Source organism: Hippichthys cyanospilos, chromosome 2, assembly GCF_059441005.1.
Source record: "Hippichthys cyanospilos isolate Australia breed blue-spotted pipefish chromosome 2, RoL_Hcya_1.0, whole genome shotgun sequence".
In the NCBI taxonomy this organism is placed as follows: domain Eukaryota; kingdom Metazoa; phylum Chordata; class Actinopteri; order Syngnathiformes; family Syngnathidae; genus Hippichthys; species Hippichthys cyanospilos.
In genome coordinates, this window is record NC_142370.1 from 18,777,821 (window position 1) to 18,798,749 (window position 20,929).

Sequence of the window (20,929 nt, forward strand, 5' to 3'; positions counted from 1 at the left end):
TTAAAGCAGCAGCTTGCGTGGAAGTGACCTAGTGAGCAGAGTGAGTTGTAGGCACGAGGCCAGTGAGCAGACACCTACGCAGTTTTCTTTTTTCTTTTAACTAGCTAGTCAAAGTAGAACAAATGTTACTATAATGGCGATTGCAGCGGTGGCTGTGTTTGTGACATTACCTTGAGGTTTCTGTGCAGTCAGCGGTCTGGGGGGCGCGGGGGGCGGGGGCCGTGGCTTGATGGCGGGCTTCTCGTGACATGACCCTTGTTTTAGCGGCCGTGAAGAACACAGGTAGTCAGATGAGCCATACTGGTACTGGATGGAGGTGGCAGGGAGGTCTGAGGAGAACAAACATTCATCTTAACAGACACTCACGCTATCTACAAATAAACACTAGAGCATGTTTGTAGGGGCGATACAGAAGGCGTGCGACCTTGGGCTCACTGTGTATTCTGGGGATTAGGTTGGGCGGCAAGGCCGAGTCATTGTATTGATCGGCCCTACCAGCCCGAGGCGGCAGACTGAGCAGCAAATTGCTATCTGATTGACTATATCTAATCTTCTTGGGAACACACGAACTGAGTGTGCGTGAGAATGTTTGACTGGCATATAAAGTTTATGGGTCCAATTTTGGTAGACTGGCGTCCGTACGCTCAGCGTAAAAACGTGCACATTTCTTTTTGGAGCCAGCCCAGGAATCATCTACTGTGGTTGGGGCAGTGTTGTACCAGTCTGGGCATTTTGGCACATATATGGTTGCTGCGCCCCTGAAGCACTAATAATTTGGTCACAGAAAGTAGACTGCACTTGGCATGAAAACGGGCACATCTTAGTTTGCGTGTCTAGTTCGTGAATTTGGGAGACCGGCTATGTCACACTGGGCTAGCGCAACTGCTAATTTGGTGACAAAAAGTAGATTTTAGACTACCCAAAAGCTGGTCTATTTTGCGGCACAGTTGGTGTAAAAGGGATTATGGAGGATTTAGTCGGAGGCGCAGGTGGTCATATTCTGCGCGCCCAATGTATTTGGTTTTACTTTGAAAACCAATCATCAAAATTTTAGCTGGTTTTCTGACACGTTATGGATTAAACCTGTAATCAAATATTTCTGTGACTATGTGCATGTGAATATTTTTATTTTTTCTGCACTTAAATTCAAGAAAACGTCCTTTTGAATAAAGGAATGAAAACCCAAGATTTTAGAAATCTGACTCATTGATTGACATTCTAGTTAATAGATTGATCAAATTTTAAAACAATTTTTAGTTGCAGCCCGAGTTGCCGTCAAGTGTCTTGTACTTAATTGCCAGCTGACTTGCCAAATATCATGTCATTAGTGACCCCATTAAATACGCACTAGCTGTATGTGAGCACGTTATATTAGTAAACTGTCAATCAGATGCCATGAGCTAATTTAAAGCAGAAGACCTTTAACTACGCGGGTGTACATGTTATTCTCAAAACAGCCATCTAGCCAAAACCTTTGCCACCAGAGACATTCCGGGGTCGCGGCTGGGAAAAACAAACAAGCACGGAAGATGGTGGCATAGGGGCTGGCCTGGAACCTATGGTAACTGCGTAGTCAAGGTGACGAGGAAAAAAATGCAGCTCACATATCAAGGCACTAAACAGAAACTTCATTTGAAATAAATGTAAGTTATTTGTTGTAGAAGACAAATGCAGAATTAGTCACAGAGTCTGGTCTGCTATGGACAAAATACTTTGCATCCATGCTTTTCCTGCTAATTTTCCATCACGGATTTCAAACAGGTGTAAACGCATCAACAAGGGAACCAAGTCGTTATTTACCCATACAACAAAAAAGATGAAATATGGAGCAAAATACTTTGCTGAAAATGAGGCCAAAGCCAGACGTCCTTCACAGCCCATTCCTGCATTAATAAACACGGACTTGTTCTTTCTCAGGCACGTGTATGCGGGAGTGTGCATTCTTCTGCCAAACCCTGTCTGAGTGTCTCCTCCCAGGGAACAAGTGACGTGTGAGAGTGCCCAGACAACACAAAGAAAGACACCTTCACAAATGGCCCACACCGCAGCAAAGCTCCATTAAACATCTACGCTCACGTCGGGCAATCAGCAGCTGCGACCGATACTGTATGCGTGTCATTTGAGGGATTTTCCTACAACGCACATGAAACATCCATCCATCTATCCATCCATCTATCCGCTCTCTAGAGCCGCTTATCCTCACTAGGGTCGCTGGCTTGCTGATGCCTAACACAGCCATCTCCGGGCAGTAGATGGGGGACACCCTGGATTGGTTCCCAGCCAATAGCAGGGTACATAGACACCAACAGCCCTTCACACACTCACAATCACAGCTAAGGGCAATTTGAAGTGTCCAATACACCTACTATGCATGTTTTTGAGTGCCCGGAGAAGACCCATGTGAGCATGTGAGGGAAAACATGCAAACTCCACACAGAAAGACCGGGCGAACTGGAACTGAACCTGGGACCGTTGAACTGTGAAGCAGACCAGCTAACCAGTCTGCCACCGTGCCGCCCTAGAAGAAACAGGGCTCATTAATTAAGCTCAGCCCATTACTGAGGGAGGAATGAATGGGACAATTAGGCAGAAATTACAAATCTGAGAACCATTATCGGCACAAAGCTCTACAGTATTGGCAGCCCATCGCCATGACAACTATTCACTAGTTCACATGTCTAAGCCACATTTCCTCACTGCATATTGATTAGGTGGAAGAATAACAAGTATCAGATAGCAATAAAGCTGGCGGACTACGAGTTCCATCTTATGGCTGTGAAAATATCTTTGCTTTTGGGAGAGACCTGAACAACTTGGGTGTTACAAGAGTATGACTTACTGTTATTGACAGCTGTTTATGCACCACAGAAGCCTACTTTTATCTCATTTGAACTTGAACAGTTGGGAAGGCCCCTCGCGATAGCACGACTACACAATCCATTGTTCATTTATCATTTTTATTACTATCATCACAGGAGAGTGAGTTTCCAACCAAGCAAACTTAGTCAAGTTAAGCGAATTCACCTTTGAACTTATTGTTCTGACATGGGAAAATACAGTAAGAGAAATGGACTAAAACATTACCACAATGAAATTGCCTATAATAGGCACCTTAAATATCGTTGACTTTTCAATCACTAATATTGAACACAACAACACACATGAATAAAATGCTCTGATCATTTCGAGAAATAAATCAGGGGTTTTCATTGTTTAGTGAACTAATTGGAATGAAAATATCAAATTAGTTTGTGCTTTTTAGATAAAACAAATTACTCATACTTGTAAGGACATTCCAAGGTACCTGAGCCTGAAAAAATGTTACCGTTTATGAGAGATTAGTAAGGTGTCAGGCTGGATCCCAGGAAGATATCTTTATGTGCGCCATATTACCAGTCTTTATTTGCACCATATTAGCTTCACTTTACTTTTTATGGTTAAGGCTTCAGTTACAGAGCGAGACCCAGTGGCAGGTCCAGTTCACTGTGATGCTGAAACCTTGCTAGTTATCAGTCACTGACAACCTCGTAAGTGTAATTTAGGCATGAGGCATGCCTCAAGCCAAATGCAGTGGACAGGCTGCACGTCCTTGCCAATAATATATTTAAAGAAGAACAAGCAGAAACCCCAGGTCTTGAAAAGAATAGCATACCTTTATTGTTAATGTATAGCTGGTAAACTACGAATTTGGCAGTTCCAAGTTTTCACTTTATCAATGTCATACAATATTTTACTGCGCTACCTTTTGTCTACAGAGGTCTTTCAAACGAGGCAGAAATTGTGCACTTTAATTCTAAGAGGGAGTTATATAAGATAAATGACAGCTAAAATAAAAGCAAAACTTGTTTTGAATTTTCTGTCTTTCTGTACTTCTTTTCTTTTAAAAGAAACAGGAGTGGGAAAGAAATGTAAATTTGAAAGTGGGGAGGAGGATCAGGGATTTTATTTTTGGCCAAAATCAAGCACCCCTAGTCACACCATTATTGGAAAAAAAAAAAAAAGCCAAAAAACGCTTACTCGATATATATTAGTTAATGCACTTTTATTGAAGACATTATTAGCACATGGAGCGTCCCAATCTATAATGACTGGATTGTAGGTGCTAATTTAGAATAGAGCTATATTCACTCACTTCCACCCACATTCAACCTTAGTAGATTATTAAAAAAAAAGTCAAAAAGAAAGACAACTCCATTATTTGATGGAATAAGCAAGAGGATAATCCATTTTAAAAAGGTTCGAAAGCGCCAGCCATTTTAGAACCTGACCCAAAATGAACTTAATGGGCTTGAGGCTAGATAAAACAAAAGGTGAACGCGAAAGGATTCAAACTATCCAATTTGAGCAGTATATAATGGGCTAAATATTTGAGGTTTCAAGAGGATGTGGATGTATCAGATAGCTGAGAACAGAGCACAAACAACGAAGAATGGTACAGTTGATGTTGATCGAAGATGCTGTGAGAAATATCACGCCACATTGTGAAGTGTTGCTGAAGCAGCAAATGAACTGACAGAGGAAGTAATAGTTCTGTCTGCTTTCACTTCCAATAAAGTGGTGATAGCATAACATGCAAATCCTGTGCAGAGATTGTTGCCAGTACAGGAGACTACAGTATGTTTACTACCTTTAAAGGTTTTGTCGCTTTATTTTCAATTGCCATACAATTACGAATACATGCAAACTAAATGAAGTTGCAAACTGGCCCATGCAATATGGACATAAATGTTGTAAAATAAAATGAAATAGAACAAAATGAAATATAAGGGTATAACTTGTGGATCAACCTGAGCTCTTTCTAGCAACTAGTAATGGAAGCGTCTATATGGTGATAAACATTAAATACTGTCAAATGAATTTGATCCTTTTCATAATGTGGATTGTGACAAAACAGATGCTACTATTGCAACATCCACATGAACAGCAATGCATTACAGCTTGCAGTCAGCTGATCTAAACTACACTTAGCTTTTCTTTCCGAAAAGACCCAATCAGTCTGAAACGTGGCCAGGTAAATATATGTTATGCTATTTGTATCTGGTACTAGGAATGTTCAGCTAAGTTCATTATTTGATGCTAATTTTGGAGATGCGATTATATAATTTTTGAAATTCGGAAACACATTATCGAGGCTGTGTGATGCTTGTGTGTATGCAAATTTATTTCGGGGCAGTATCCCATTCTGTCTGAAGGAGCAGCCATTTCAAGGCAGCTAAAATGAAGTCCTCAGAGAGAGAGAAAAAAAAAAGTAACGGTTCTTACCCTGGCAACACCGATGATCTATATCATCAATATAGTGGGTAGGTCACAGTGATATAATTGAAGAAAAACCTCTGAGTGGAAGCATAAATCCCAGAGCATCTTGGCTGTCGGCGTTTACAAAGCAGAGTGAGTGAGTGCTAACAGCCACTAAGAATCAGGTCAAGAAGTAGTCTTTATTTACAGCTTGTGTCCTTGCTGCCCGCACAGTAAAGAGACGGGATGGGTTGTGACACACTCACTGACCTGAGACCTTTTTCCAGCAGCGTGACTCAAGGCCCCTACGACTCAGCAGCCACATGCAGCAGATGTCACGAGGACTAGTCAGACTTTACAGTAACGGCGACAATGGTAGACACTGAGAGACGACTACGCAAGATTTTTGCACGTTTCGCCTCCGATTCAAAGGTTTCCTTCATGCCTAATAGATGGCTTTAGAAGAGAAGCGATGCTCCGTTTCGTTCTGTCTGCAATGAACGGTAGTAACCCAAAGCACTACTGGAAAGAAGGCCACCACACATTAGCAATTAGGGCAAACGCACAAGAGAACAAGGGGGTTTACCGACCTGCCCGTGGAGGAGACCGCTCAACCGTCCCAGAAACTACTGAAGCTGAATGTAAGCCACTGTCAATGGAAGCTTCCACTGGGCAATGTTCATACCTAACTGCTCGTTTAGCACAGAATTCAGGCCAGAAGCTGTGCAGTTGGAGCCAGTGCTGTCAGACGACCGTTTTATTCAACAACACGTCTACAATTTACAAAGCGCCTGCTGGGAAAAAAAAATAAATACTCCAGCTATTTCTATTACCATTAGGGGTGAGATCTTAACAAACGCGGGTTTTCTGCTTCATGAGTCAACAGTTCCCATAGTCAGAAATAGAATTTTCAAAACAAACCATGCACTGTCTGAAAAAAGGCTGTATTACAAAGTGTTTAATCTCCTAAATGTCTCTTGAATGCAAGTTTGCTTTTATTTTGGAATTTTTCTCCCATTTTCTTATAGAAAAAAAAAGAAGTCCCGTTTCCGAATAAAGGAATGGGTATTGAAAGGTATTCTTTTGAACTAGATTAATCAAGTATTTTATGAAATAATTGACGGATTTATCAATCATTAAAAACATTGTTAGTGGCCTTAATATAATATTATTTATTTCTTTTTTTAAATTGAAAAGAGAAACTGAACTATCACCTCAATGGAGAAAAACAGACAGAGGCTAAACATGCATTCTAACAGCACAATCAATTTAAACATTTGCAAGTTGGACATTTTAAAAAAAGCAACTAACCTAGACAAAGATTAAACATGCATAAAAACATTCACGTGCAAATATGCGAACGTAGCAAGAGTCTTAATGTGATAGGCATGCGCCACTCAGATTGCGACGCCAACCAAAACACAACCGACAGCGAGAATACTGCCCAGACGACCAAAACACATCTATCATCGATTAAGCCGCTCTACCCCACACCTTATCAGCAGCAAGTGGAGAGTGTCATTGTGGAACATACAGGACTGCGATTAACAGTTTTTTTCAATAATGGATTAGTCTGTTGATTGTTTGGTCAATTAACCGCTGAATCTGATATTTAAAAATGTTTTCTTTTCCATCCATTCAAAAAAAGGTCATTTGTATTTTTGTATTCGTAATTGTCTTAAAAAAATTATAATTGGTCAGCTTTCATAGAGGACTAAAGCAATCAGAAAATATTCACTATTGAGAAACTGAAATTTTGAGGATTGTATACATTAGTCGTTGATTAATCGTTGCACTTCAGGTATTACAATGATCAGTTTCACACGGTCCAACACATTAAAATACATATTGTAAGGCTTCCATTCTTAGCTAAGGGTGACTTAAGTTGACATGTTAAAATCTGTCATTTGTTTCGCCAAACGATTGTTTTCGTTCATTAATGGGGGGGGTGCTTAGAAAATTGTGGGAGTTTTTTTTTTTTAAGAAAAACTTGGAACGTTCATGGACAGACACATAACCTTGCTGTAGTTAGGTAGAAAAAATATTCTTTACAATAAACAAAAAAGCACTAGTCTTTAAAAAATGAAATAAGTTATGATGAACCTGCTTTTATTTTGTCAGCAGCATGTGCTTTGTGAAGCCAATAGAAAGCAAACAATAATTTGTGGACAATTAAACACACCTGTTTTGGGGATTGCATGTGCACGCGAAAACCTCTTGCATTAAAACACCAGCGCTACCCCGTGGTATACCATCTATAAACCAATCATTTCCAAATCTCTTTGTGGTTACATCACTGTACTCATGGCGTATGCTGCTGGCACACCACTTGAGAGGAAATGCCCACTGCACCACCTAGCATCTGTTTCAGGCAGGATAGATGTCAGCATGAGGAGGGGAGCATCCGTGAGCTCGCCGACAGACAAAAGTGTCCCAGTACATGAGCCTAGCCCAGTCCAGCCCAGGTCAGGTCAATTGCTGTGTCCATAGGAACCGAAAAGAGTTTCGTCGTGAAAGGGACTGGGTGGCGAAGGAAGAGAAGATAAGGGTGAGGAACTGGAGAGCGGTGATTATCTGATGGGACAAAAGGTCAGCGTGTACTCATTGGGTCTCATCTGACGTCACTTTCAAAATGTCACTGGGCAGTCTCAATTAATGAACAATGCAGACCCACTTGACTAAAATGTTTTAAACGAGACATTCCATACACAATTTTGCAGGGATTGTCCTGCATGCAGCCTCAAGCTGCCTTGTCATACAAGTTCCAGGGGCCAACACCAATTAGTGCACAAGGAGAAGACTGTTATGGAATCCAGGTGTACACCAGACAGACTAATAAAGGCTTCAATTTCCTCCCCTAATGGCTGCACCATTTCCTTTTCAGCAGCACCACATTGTAGCCCGCTGAGCTATGCTAGCGTACGCAACACTGTGGAAGCTTGTCTGGACAAACTACTGTAACAATGCCGAGTTGCATTTTGGACTCGGCGAGAAGACTGTTACCAATGCTTTCTTATTGGATGTCTTCCTGTGACACGGATCTAAATGAACTAAAATCTTATGTTTAAAGTGACAGTGTTAACAAAAAGTTGAAATTTGTGGGATACCGTTAGGACAATATCTGTCCGAGGACATATGACCCAGGCTAACCTGGATCTTTAGAAATACATCTACAATCATCGGTATTATATTGTTAACCTTGAAAGACAAGATGCAAAGTCTTATTTTTGTATTTGAATCCCTTTATAATTAAGCTTCACACATAGTGATACATTATTTCTCCTGTAGGCAAAAACAGTGCATTTCACAATTTCAATGTGAATATTCAAATTCAAGATCAGTTGGTTAGGTAAGAGACAGATGGTTCAAATATAGGTGGTTTCAGTGGGGCTAACGTTAGCAGCTAGGCAAGGTCATTGTTAAGGTGTTTAACGTACTGGCTAACATGAGTTTTGTAGGCTTCATCTTGACACACATTGGCCAGAACTATTTTTAGACTATTATTAACAGCACTTGTACAGTGACAATTAGCGTTAGCTTACCTTGTCATGATTGCTAGTTGCGACAGGGATCTTGCTGACAAGGTTTCCAAATGCTGCTTAATCAACTGTGGTAAGCAGCAGCATTTCTCCTAACAAATCTTCTAACCTCTTGATGTGGAAGTGTCATTCCTTGGGGAGACAGCGCAATCCTCCGCGCGTTTTCTTTTTGCTAACTTCATGTTATTGTGGCCCCGCTCTAATTGGTTTGTCAAATTACTAGTCCTATTTCGCAAAGCGGGCAGCTTTTTAGGTGTCGCGCACAAAGTGTACCCAACCATTATATTTTTCTTGTCTTTATCTCTGACTGAAAGTAATCGTCATAAGTCCATCTTGGGCACATACTGTCCATATTCAACCTGCCGTTTCAAATCGGCTGTAGTAGATCAGCAAATAAACATTTTGCCCTGGATTTTTCTCCTTTGATTTCGTGGTGTTTTTTCCCCCAAAATTTTTTGTGGGGGAATGCCATTTTCAGGCTAAAAATGCATTGTAATGCAATACTTTATTCTTATTTGTAACAAATACAATATTACTTTTTTATGTGTCACATATTACATTACTGTATACAGTAAAATAAATAATGCATTACAGTAATTTCATCACTTTTGCAATGGAACTAATAACTATTTCCTGCTACCGTGTCCAAGACTCAGGGGAAATGAAGTCAGGCATTGTGGGAATTTACTGTATACTGTACTTGACTTTCAGCAAAACTGTAGTGTCCTGGCTTTTAATTGAGAAAATCTGGTAACCCAATTGAACACTTAAAACAAATACGTTGTCGCGAGTCAAAATCACAGGGAAAGCATTGAAAGAAGACACCAGGGAGCAGAAGGAAGGAGCTGAAATTTCACCCAGATGGTGACAACACGTCAAAGTTCAACATGGCATGACCATTTATCACACTACCATGAGTGTGTCCTCCCTTGGCTAAGATAATGTGAGAATGATGTGGAAGAAAACGATCCAAAAATGGTCAAAAGCTTCAACCTTTAGATATCCAGGTAAGGGCAGGCCTGGAGCAAGACCAAAGTGGAGGTTTGCATATGTAGTGAAAGGGGGACGTGAATTGGGTTGGAGTGAGAGAAGAGGAGACAGGAGACAGGATTAGATGGGAGTTGTAACATTCTCTTTTGTTTTGCTAGATGTGACCGAGTTGCAGCAAACCACACTTCAAGCGCATGAGAATAAACAAGAATAAAAACGGTAACTGGCTAAAGTACAAAAGGGAGATCACAAAGAATAGTTTTATGTCTTGCAGTTCACCATGTATGGAAGTTGTTCAGGCTGTTGCAGGCACTTCCATGTGTGCACAGGTACCAAGATTCCATTTTACAAGGATGTAATAAAGTTCCCCCCGATGGGAGTGTAGCAGGAACGGACTCTCCGGTCAAACATCCCCAAAGCAGGATATATGCTTTGAAACCGTCTGGAAGATTGCGCATTCTGTGTAGCGCAGTACTGTCATAGACGCACAGTCATAAAAACACATTAGCAACACACACTCACACTTGGTCACGCAGGAAAAACTCATTAAGTACCAGGTTACAATACCCTCCAAAACTCTGTCCTTCTTTATGAAGCAGGCAGGACACAACTATAGAGACAAAGACTGATATGTGAGCAGCGGGTTTTAAAATGGGACACTCATAAACAGCGGCCGCTCTATTTGTGAGGAAGCACGGCTTATCAACTGCTAAATATGATTTCGTTTGACAGGAGATTTGTGATGTTTGGGAACGTGTGTTTGCGTGTGATTCTTTGCAGCTACTTCAGTCGAATACCAAACTCCTATTCAAAGACAACACACATGCTTCAATGGAGACAAGAGGGCTCCTAACACTTTCTGACTGACTGCCCACAACAGATGAGAAAATGATAGGCACATGCACGCAAAGGAAACACAATGCTGGGAAACACGGCACTTGTGCCTTACTGTTCGATCGACACGTTAGAAACGCTTAATAGCGTCCGCTGAAGAAGATGGCTGCAAAGGATGCTGCTTTATTATTATTGTCCCATCGCTTGACTTCATTTTTATTGCTGATTCCTGTGATTCGCAACGCCTGAGGAAATTCCATCAACAATTCTAAAAAGAGGACCCAGGAGATGTGGCTGAAGAGGAAGCCATGGGTATAATTATCATGGTGGCGGAATGATATAAATGCCTAGATCAGTGCTTCTCAACCTTTTTTCAGAAATGCACCCCTGAGAAATGTTTTAAACCAAGTATCCTGTGCAAAGCAAAAAAATAATACAACTTGCCATTACATTTTCAAACTTGATGTGTATTTTGTCCGCAAAAAAATTATGGATCATTGAAGAAATCTGTTATAAAAAATAGCAAAATAAATTATTACCGGTAATAAATATTTTACCCCCAAAATACTCAATATAGTGTCAGAACTGTTCTAAAGAGATTACAGTAGAGATCTGTTCATAAAAATAAATTATTATCTTAATCATTCATAAATGTGTCCACGAAAAATAATCAACACAACGTGTCAGATCTGTTCTCAAAACTAAATAATTATAAACAAATATTTGTCCACTGAAAAATATTCAACATAAAGCGTCCTGTTTTGGATTAAAATAGAGATCACATCACAAAAATAAACCATCAACTTAATAAGTAATAAATACGTGTGTCCCCCAAAAATCAACATTAAGTGTCAGGCCTTCTCTAAAAAATAAATAAATATGAATAAGTATTTATCCACAGAAAATTATTCAACTTGGGATCATAGTAAGGATTTGTTCACAAAAATAAATCAATAACTCTCATTACCTGTCATGAGAGGCAGCACATACATGCTCGTATAGGGTAGAATGTGTGGTAAAATAATGAAATTGAATTAACTTTCTGAACATAAATGTGTTTTATGAACTTATATTTTCCTGAAACAATTGAGTAATTCATTAATTATTTTAAAGGATTTTGAATGTTTCTTCAAGTACCCCCAGAGGTATTAGTACCCCCATTTGAGAACCACTGGCCGAGGTAATTTTTTTGTGGTAATTTTTTGTAATAGGCAGAACAAATACAAATTTGAGCAGTTTCATGGCATAGATGCAAGCAAGAGCCATAAAGTACCTTAGCATGAAGACTAAAGTGCAAAACAGTAATATTAGCATTGGCGCTAGCTCGTGCTAACATGACATAAGAGGCATCCTGGCTGGTCTACCAAAATTATTGAGACTCGAGGTGAGTCAGTTGATTCCAGGGTCACCATGGCAACAGAGGAATTTCAATGTTACAAGCTAATGTGGCGTCCCAATGGAAAGAAGCTAAATAACCAGATCTCATGTCTGTGTCATTTGCTTTAAAGCCTGCATGTTAGTGCATTCTTCACTGCGTGCGCAGCTACCGTGTACATCAACACCAGGAACTCTGATCAAAATGGCTTCCTCTTGATTCAGCCAAGAAATGAGGAGGAAACTAAAACAACTGGCTGATGTTCATGAGCTCAAAATTGCAGTGAGAGGGCAAAATTAAACAAATGAAGAACTTCATAATAGTCTATTTTTAATTTTAAAAATATTTGGCTTTAAGGGTCATTGTAAGATTAAGATAATTTTTTATTAAAAAGGAATAAATTAAATGAGAAATTTCAAAAACTTGCAAATAAATGCATTCTTAACGACAAACAGTAAGTTTTAAATGTAATTGTAGGTGAAATGATATTACATGGGGGTGACACTCTTCCAGGGACTGCCATGTTTGTTACAGCTATGTACAATGGTAAATGCAGCACCTCCTGCTGTCGGTAATGAAAAACTGTCAAATGTTACACAGTATCCCTTTAAAGAAGCGCAAAGTATTTTGTGCTTGTAGAAAATGTGTTTTGGGAGCACACAGACAGACAATCAATGTCAATAGTAATCTGATTTCATAAACCTCAAACTGCGGAAGATAGATCATGTAACATCATTTGTTCTATTTCTGGCTTGTCTGTTGCAAAATTGCATCAATAATTACAATGCACATCCATTTAAATCTTAAAGTAAATGTAGAGAACTTCTCATAAAGGGGACATTAAACAATTTAGCAATAAAGTGTTTCATTTTCCAACTAATTTGCTCTTAATTCAAAAATAAAAATGTACTCTTCCATGACCTGCAGAATCCTTGTTAAAATGTCACATTCACTCTCATTTACATTCACGTACACCCAGGGGTACTCGTACAGGAGCAGTGTAACTTTAGCCACCCGCGTTTGTAAAATCGTTCCACTCCAAAGAGAGCAAGGAACACAGTACCGACAAGTACTTGGATATTGCGAGGTCACGTTTTCATCACCCCAAAGTAAATCCATCAAATACAGCGATTCCCAACCGGCACATTGGTGCGCTTCGGAAATGATCCAATACACGCCGAGCACATACGAGCAGACAGAACGCTAAAATGATCTTCCACCAGATGACTGAGTGTACTACATAATTAACCTGTGTTGTGAATGGTTTTGCTCAGTGGTGTGCTGTGAGGTTTTTTTTCCAATGTGGCTCAAAGTTGGGAATTTTGATCTAATGGACTCGATGATCTTGATACATACGAGGCCTGTTGCACCAATATGAAAGGTTGAGCCAACTCATTGCCAACGAAGCTTGCAATCATGTAAGCGGCCGCAGCTGCTCAACACCGGGGTCCCACTACAGAATATATGTCAAGCGGGCCCGGCGGCTGCTTGGCTCAGCATCAGCCTATTGATTTGGGTCAAAAGGTCAGCGATTAGACCAAGCTGCATCGTCTCTAGGCAATGCCATAGTGTCAGCCACACACTCCGCCTTGAGCGGAGCTCGCACAGCTGCTGCCGGTCGTCATGGTAACATTTCCACTGCCCACTCCTTAAGCAGATTCTCAGTGAAATTATAAAGCATAATGGGAGGAAATAAATCACATACAAAATACCTGTGACAAGTGATCTTACAACCACATTAAACATTAGATGTTTATATACTGGCAATTGTCAGACAGAAATTGTCCTCTTTGTAACGTGACAAGGCATGAAGAAGCAAATAAAGAAAAACCCTGGCACCAATCGCTTTTCACTACAATTGTCAGCACACTTCACTTGGCTGAGGAGCCAGAGGGCAAAGCGTTCACTCCAAATTACTCAGTGCGGCACAGACGAAAGAGGAAATCCAATATAAAACAGTGCCAAAGACTCTGAAAATAGCCCCAAACGTGCATCCTTCATAAAACATGCAGACTAGCATGTATATTTCAGTGAGGATTATTCTGCATTCAGCCGACTGCATGGAGCCGACACACACCCAAACCAGACGCTCAGAGACATGCATAGTGTATAAGCACCTGCCACATAAACTCATAAGACTGATAAGTGCTTCATTTAAGGTTACCAACAATTTTGCTCTCATTTAAATGAAACAATCAAATGGAGAGGGAAGCTGACGCTCACCAGTGAAACACTGTTAGAAATCTGCCTTCGATGTTTGTTCTGTTGCTCCAGATTAAAACTCCGATCCAGTCCGGCACAGTGTAACCAGGAGCCTGCTTGCTTGCGTAGCCTTCGCAGTGTGATAGCATGAGTGTGCTACTTCTCCTGTGCCCTCATTGACTTGTTCGAAGCACCCCTCTCGCGCTCTCTCTCGCTCTGTCTCTCGCTCTCTGTCTCTCTCTCTATCCCTCTCTCCCTGTCTCTCTCGCTCTGTCCCTCTCTCTCTCACCCCTCCTTCTCTCTCACACCGCTCTTCCTATGTCTCCTCCTCCTCCAGCTCTTTCCCCTCCTCCTAGTAGCACCCTCTTCAAATGCACTGAGCAAGCCCTGGAAAAATTGCACTCCTGTCCTCCCGTCAGCTCGCCCCTTCCTGATCCCGGCACCATTCAGAGCAAAGGACTGAACAATGCATGTGCCGCCACCACTCTGAAAGGAACCTAGGAGCAGTTCTCAGCAATAATGCCTCCCAAATGTCACCATGGAAACAAATGACGGGCCCAAGAAGGCGGGAGGAGGGCGCTTGAGAAGTATGAGATGGCGATGGAGGAGAGAGTGAAGTGAGAAAGATCGGGGGGAAGTGTGTGTTTGTATCAGTGAGTGCACATTTGTTTCACAAGAGTGTCAGGACTGAAGTCTCGATTCAGTACAGTACATTTCAGCAACATTAGTGCTAAGTTTTAGAAACAATGCGGTTCTATCTAATCACAAATTAGCAGAGGTCCAACAATTCACCGATCAAACAACAAGTATTTCATAATCAGATTTATGAAATTGTCCAGATCCTCTGAATTTACAGACAGTTAACATTTTCAGGTATCTTTAGTCCTCTATGAAAGCAGCCTGAACTCATTTCAATCAATCTAAAGAGATTTTTAAATGTCCGCTTTAATTGGAAAACACTGATCAATCTTTCAATTTTGTAACTTTACCCAGCAAACTGCGTTTTTGCAGCATTTTTTCATGGTCAATTTATGAAAAAGAGTCTCTTTTTTTTAATAAAAGAATGGCTTTTTTTTAAAAAAAGCTGATACATCAACTAATTGACTAATAGCCAAACAGATTGTTTTATTATTAAAATATACTGTGTGCATAAAAAAAAGATGTACTTTTTTCCTTTTTCTCATTCATATACCAGTAATATGAAACATGGCCGCTTTAATGGAACGCTTTATAAATGACTCATGAACGTTAGTTATGTTTTGTGTGTCTGCTCATATCTCTTTTGAAAAGTAAATAACCGAGGTTTCTGGATCCGGGGTTGCTGGACTCTCTGGGGAGTACATCCACCCGAGTGTTTGTGTGGCTTCCCCCCACTAATGGAGATCACCAAAGCTGCTGGGTCGACGCGGCCGAGCCGCACCGACCTGCTTTTTATGCACATATAATTACAAGCAGCCTGTTTGCTCCACATCTCAATGTGCCTCCCCCCCAAACCCTCACCCCATCTAAACTCAATGACTGAGGGTGACATTGCTTGAAACCTGTGTTGAACTATAGATGAATACCATTGATAGCTATGGCAACACTGCAGGAAAATCTAAAATGAGTGCATGGTTTTAAATGGGGCTATCAGAAGAGGACTTGAAGTTGAGGGTGGTGACGCTATGGCGACGCCACTGTTCAATCAAGAAAGGCTACCCGGGAGCTTTTGAAAAACCCTGATTGATCCTCAAGTTTATGTACTGACGGATATGCATCCACCTTAGCATCTTTTGGCTTAACCTTTTTGTGAACACAGTGCATCACATTAGACAGGGGAACAGGTGCTTCTCACCATGGTGATATCAGCGGCTTCCCAAGCACCCGCTGAGGCAAAAATATAATATCTGTGCCGCGGTCTTTCTCCTTTACCCTCCTGAAATAATAGTCCGTGTGGTTATCTAATGAGGCATGGTGCTCACGCCCCTTCTTTTTACCCAGGAGAGGAATGTGAGCAGTGCTTTAGAAAGGAATGTCGAACCTCTCGCCACCGTGTTACCGCTTATGTAAGATGGCTCTTTCGTGCCGGACCTTTTAGAAAACGGAACAAGGAAGTGAACGCTAGAAGAAAGGTGACACCGATCTGGCACAATGAGTAATCGCTAGAGGAAGCCTTCTCTGCCATATGTTGTAAACGCATGAGTTGTAAGGCAAATGGATTGGTGAAATCCATGTATACAAGTAATCTCACAAATCCATCTTTTTGTGATCAACTGATACAATTGCACGCGCAAGAAATCTAGCCGAGCACTATGTGGTCAAAAGCAGTGAATATGTCATCGCGGAAGTTGGAATAGTTGTATCAGACGTGCGCATCATCACTTCCAGAATTAAAGAGCAAACGACCACACTCAAGACTGTGCAAAGGATGTTTTCACTGCTGTTGTGATTGCCTTCAGCCAAAGCTAGCTGCTACCACCATGCAACTTCTTGATCTTATTCACCGACCCAATCTGGACAGGATAACCATTTGCATTCTTTTTCACAATGGGTGTGTTTCATGTCTTTTCCATTAAAAGTTGAGTTGATATCCTTATACAAGTTTGTTGTAATCACCATGAAAACACTCCATCTGTATTCAAATACAGTAATGGCGCCTTGCTGACCTTGCTGACCACTTTCATTTGGTGGTGATACGACAAATACAAATGAACATTTCCCTCAGCGTGTACCCCTACACAATACATGTTAAATGTGGACCTGTGTTACTGTTCAAACTAAAAAATGAATCCAAAGCAAGATAACGTACAATTAAATAGAATGTCTATGAGTCACGTGCAGAGTAGCGCATGCTTGTTTTCATTCTAATGTGTCTGAAGGTCTTTTTACCAATTTTAAGACACAACATCCCTGTTGAGTAGAGATGAGGTCAAGCAAACTCCTGTTACTATGGTTACTGACACGCATTCGTTCTGACTGAGCAGTTCAACAGTAAGAGGTGATTACACCTTCACATTTCCCTCGTGAGTGGATGAGTGGATTGTACATGTCGACATTAGTAGCTCTTGTACATTAAAATATGGAACTATTGTGCGTCTACCAATAGCCACCTTAACAAAAGCTCTTCAAACATCCAACACCTAAAAAAATAAAATTACACAGACAACTCAAAATTGTACTAACAAGCGCACCATCTTCCCTACCTCCCATGGGAGTCAAAGCTCCTCTTTAAAGATGAAGCCATTAATATTTCACCCACAAGAGAATCCATCAATTCATTATTTATATGTGTAGCAGGGGCAAGGTCTTATCTGCATTACAAAAGGTTTGGAAAAAAAAAAATGAGGAAACAGCTGTCAGTGAAGAATGGCTCTGTTTTGAAATGACAGTCCACAATGCTGACCAGAGAATGGGGCTTGAGGCAAAGCGGTGAACGTGGGTGCAAAACAGAAAGTCATAAGATACTGAGAATATTCACAAGCTGCAGCCAACATTTAAAAAAGGTCAATATCGTAAGTAATGCTTCGACAAAAGTGGTCATCTCTGTGAGGGCTTGTCTGACGGCGTGACCATGTTTATGTGTGCGAGTGAGGGAGAGCACGTGCATGCACATGAGCAAACGTCCACTGACAGTGAGCTTGGTCATCTGATGAGCCGCAGGCACATCTTCGCCTGCAGCGCCCAGATGGCCTGTGATTACGCACGGATCAGCGGAGATTAGCGCGTAGCGAAGGGAAATAGAAACGCGTAAAAATAAATACATAGTTCCGATGAGGTGAAAGTTAGGATGACAATAAATGAAAACATGGAGGTGTTCATGGTTGCGGGAACAACAAAGTGAATTAAGCCTCACGCTACAACGCCTGCATGCATCTATATTGTGTCATGCTCAGTTTTCAGGGAGTAGCGGAAGTTGATTGCAAAACGCCCACATACTGTACAGTACGTAAATGTGTTTTTCACAAGAAAGGCACGAGGGAATTTGTCACTACCATCTAATAAGAAATGACGGCTCATGCAATACAGGTAAAGTACACCCAAAAAGAGAGGAAGAGTGCGATGACATCTTTACCTGTCTGTAAGTGTATTGCTGGCACACTCTTCCGGCCACCAAGTGTTTAAGGTAGGTACAGTATTTAATCAAGTGCATCTAGCCAGACACTATTTGTTTTCATTTTACCAAATGCGATGGGGACACTGTTGTGTGAAACGCCGTGCCTAATGGGACTCATTCAGCTAATACATAGGTGTCAAACTCCAGTCCTCGAGGGCCGGCATCCTGCATGTTTTCCAGTTTTCTTTCCCCAACACACCTGATTCAAATGATTAGCTCATTAGCAGGCTATGTAAGAGCTTTAAAATGATCCCAATCATTTGAATCAGGTGTTTTTGAGAGAAAAGATTTGAAAACATGTAGGATACCGGCCCTCGAGGACTGGAGTTCGACACCTGTGAGCTAATACATAAAATGTATTATTTATCCAGTTAAAAAGATGTCAGTGCAACTACGTTTTGTTTTAAAAAGCTGTTTGGGGATCAAATGAGAAACAATTTTGCTTTGGGAGTGTAAAGTAGCAGTAGAAAAATGTTAGGAAATCTGCTGACATGGACAAACACGCAGATTGTAAACACACTGAAAGTACAACTACGCCCATCACAATGCGACTGTTGATTCAATTTTAACCTTCTTTTAGGATGATATAATCACACGAAGTGCTTGTTAGTGAATCAGGGCCTGGGTTAAAAAAAAAAAAAAAAGGGAGGGGGTCTAAACGCCTGAAATAACTGAGGAAGATAATCCACAGTGGGCCAGAGGAAAAGGATCCATCTGTGTGGATGTAGCTCTCATCTCCTCATTAGGCTCAGGGTCTTATGACTGTCCAGTGATGAGAGCTGCAGCGGGTGCAATATGGCGTAGCAGGGATGGGGGGTGGAGGAGGGTGTCTGCCAAAATTAATACTACGTACAGGATGGAGAAGCAATTTGATCAATGAGGAGATGACGGTAGTGCAGGGTGCCAAAATAATTACATAGGTTTACGTCGTGGTTTTTATGTTTATTTTGTGCTCGCAAGGACTTTCTCACACAAAGTCATACAAGTTCAAAATCTCACATGAATGTATTATTTATCCATGTGTACATCTATTGGGTCAAGAAGGCTTTCTTTATTCTGTGTAGGGTTTTTTTCTTTTTTCTTTTTTTTAAAGGGATAGTGTGTAAGATTTAGACAGTTTTCCCTACGGCCAGCAGGTGATGTTGCAGGTGCTGCATTTACCATTGTCCTTCGCTAGAACAAACATGGCCGCCTCTGGAGAAGTGCCACCGCTCATGTAATATAATTTAATGATAACTAGACCTATGGTTGTATTTAAAACATATTGTTGGTCATTAATTAGCAGGTTTTTAAAATTTACAATGATTTAATTTATTCCTTTTTAATGAAAAACATTCTAAATCTTACACCGTGTCCCTTTAAATAAAAATGATACTCTAAACATTGACTTCCAATCATGTACTGACAAACCCAGTGGTCATTTTAAATTAAGCTGAAGCCTCTAGTAAAAGTAATTAATTAAGTTACTAGTAACAAAAACAAGTTATTATTAAGTCATATAAACAAGACACTTTTAGAGTAAAGGAATCAGCATAGTAACAAAATGACTTTTTCCCAGATAACTGTGGAAACTCTATTGGTCAAGCCAATACTGTACTCCCAATCTCCACAATTTGCCGCAACAGCCCATTTTTACCCGTGGTCTCCTCTCAAACGAGCTTCTGTAAATGACTAAGAGCTGCAGACTTTCAAGTAAACACAGGAGACCTTCGCTTTGACTACTGCTGTTTAACGTGTCTCACTTACAACTGATGCATTCAGTGTGTGCTTTCGCACGGTACTGATTCATAGCTGAAGATTGTCCAAAACTCCAGATGAGTAGCGCTGGTCCTTTGCAGAAGAAAAACGCTTATTGACTCCAGTCAATTCAGTTAATGATTTTTGTGAATAGATCTCTACTGTAACCCCTTTCAGGCTAAAAACGCATTGTAATGCATTTAGTTACTCTCATTTCTAACGAGTAAAATACAGCATTACTATTTTTCTGTGTGTAATTTACTACACTACCACGTTACCGCAAAAAGTAATGCATTACAGTAATTACTTTTGCTATGCATTACTCCATTTTTTAAATTTTGTTTTTAGTATAGGTCTGACACTTTATATTGATTATTTTTGGTGGAAAAACATTTAGCAGTAATTCAGTTATTTCTTCTTCTTCTATGATCCAAAAGCGGACACTTTAGTATATATATTTTTTTTTTTGGACCAACACAAATGAAGCTTGAAAGGCTCTAAAGTTCAATAAATCAGACACTGGTGGCATGTTTTAAGTTGTTGTTTTTTTCTGTTGTTATTTTTTGGTTTTCAACCCAAAAAGGCTCTGCATTTAAGGGGTAGTTGGCTGCAAAGATATTTCACATGGGGTACATCACTGAAAAAATGTTGAGAACCAGTGCCTCAGAAAGTGTAGGGGAAACTAACTATGAAACGTTGCTGCCCTCTACTGGTCAAAAAGCGTTGAAACAGAACGTGGATATTTTAAAGGTGTCGGGGGTAAAAAAAAAAAAAAAAAATTACACAAATATAAACTTTAAAGGGGGTGGCAAAAACAGATTTGGCTGAGTGACACAAGATATTGAAGGATACACAGTGACTACAGTATAATTGAGTTTGATCCAAATATATAAAAGCTGCTAACATTACAATTTTGCTGGGAGA

General features: G+C 40.5%; 1 protein-coding gene across 1 annotated transcript in view; it reads right to left on the bottom strand.

Annotated features, from left to right (window-relative positions):
• fgd (faciogenital dysplasia) overlaps positions 1-20,929 on the bottom strand; it is a 45,844-nt gene that overhangs the window by 13,042 nt on the left and 11,873 nt on the right. The window contains exon 3 of the mRNA XM_088441839.1: positions 171-329. Within this exon, the coding sequence (XP_088297965.1) occupies positions 171-329 (159 nt within the window). The remainder of the gene's footprint in view (positions 1-170; positions 330-20,929) is intronic.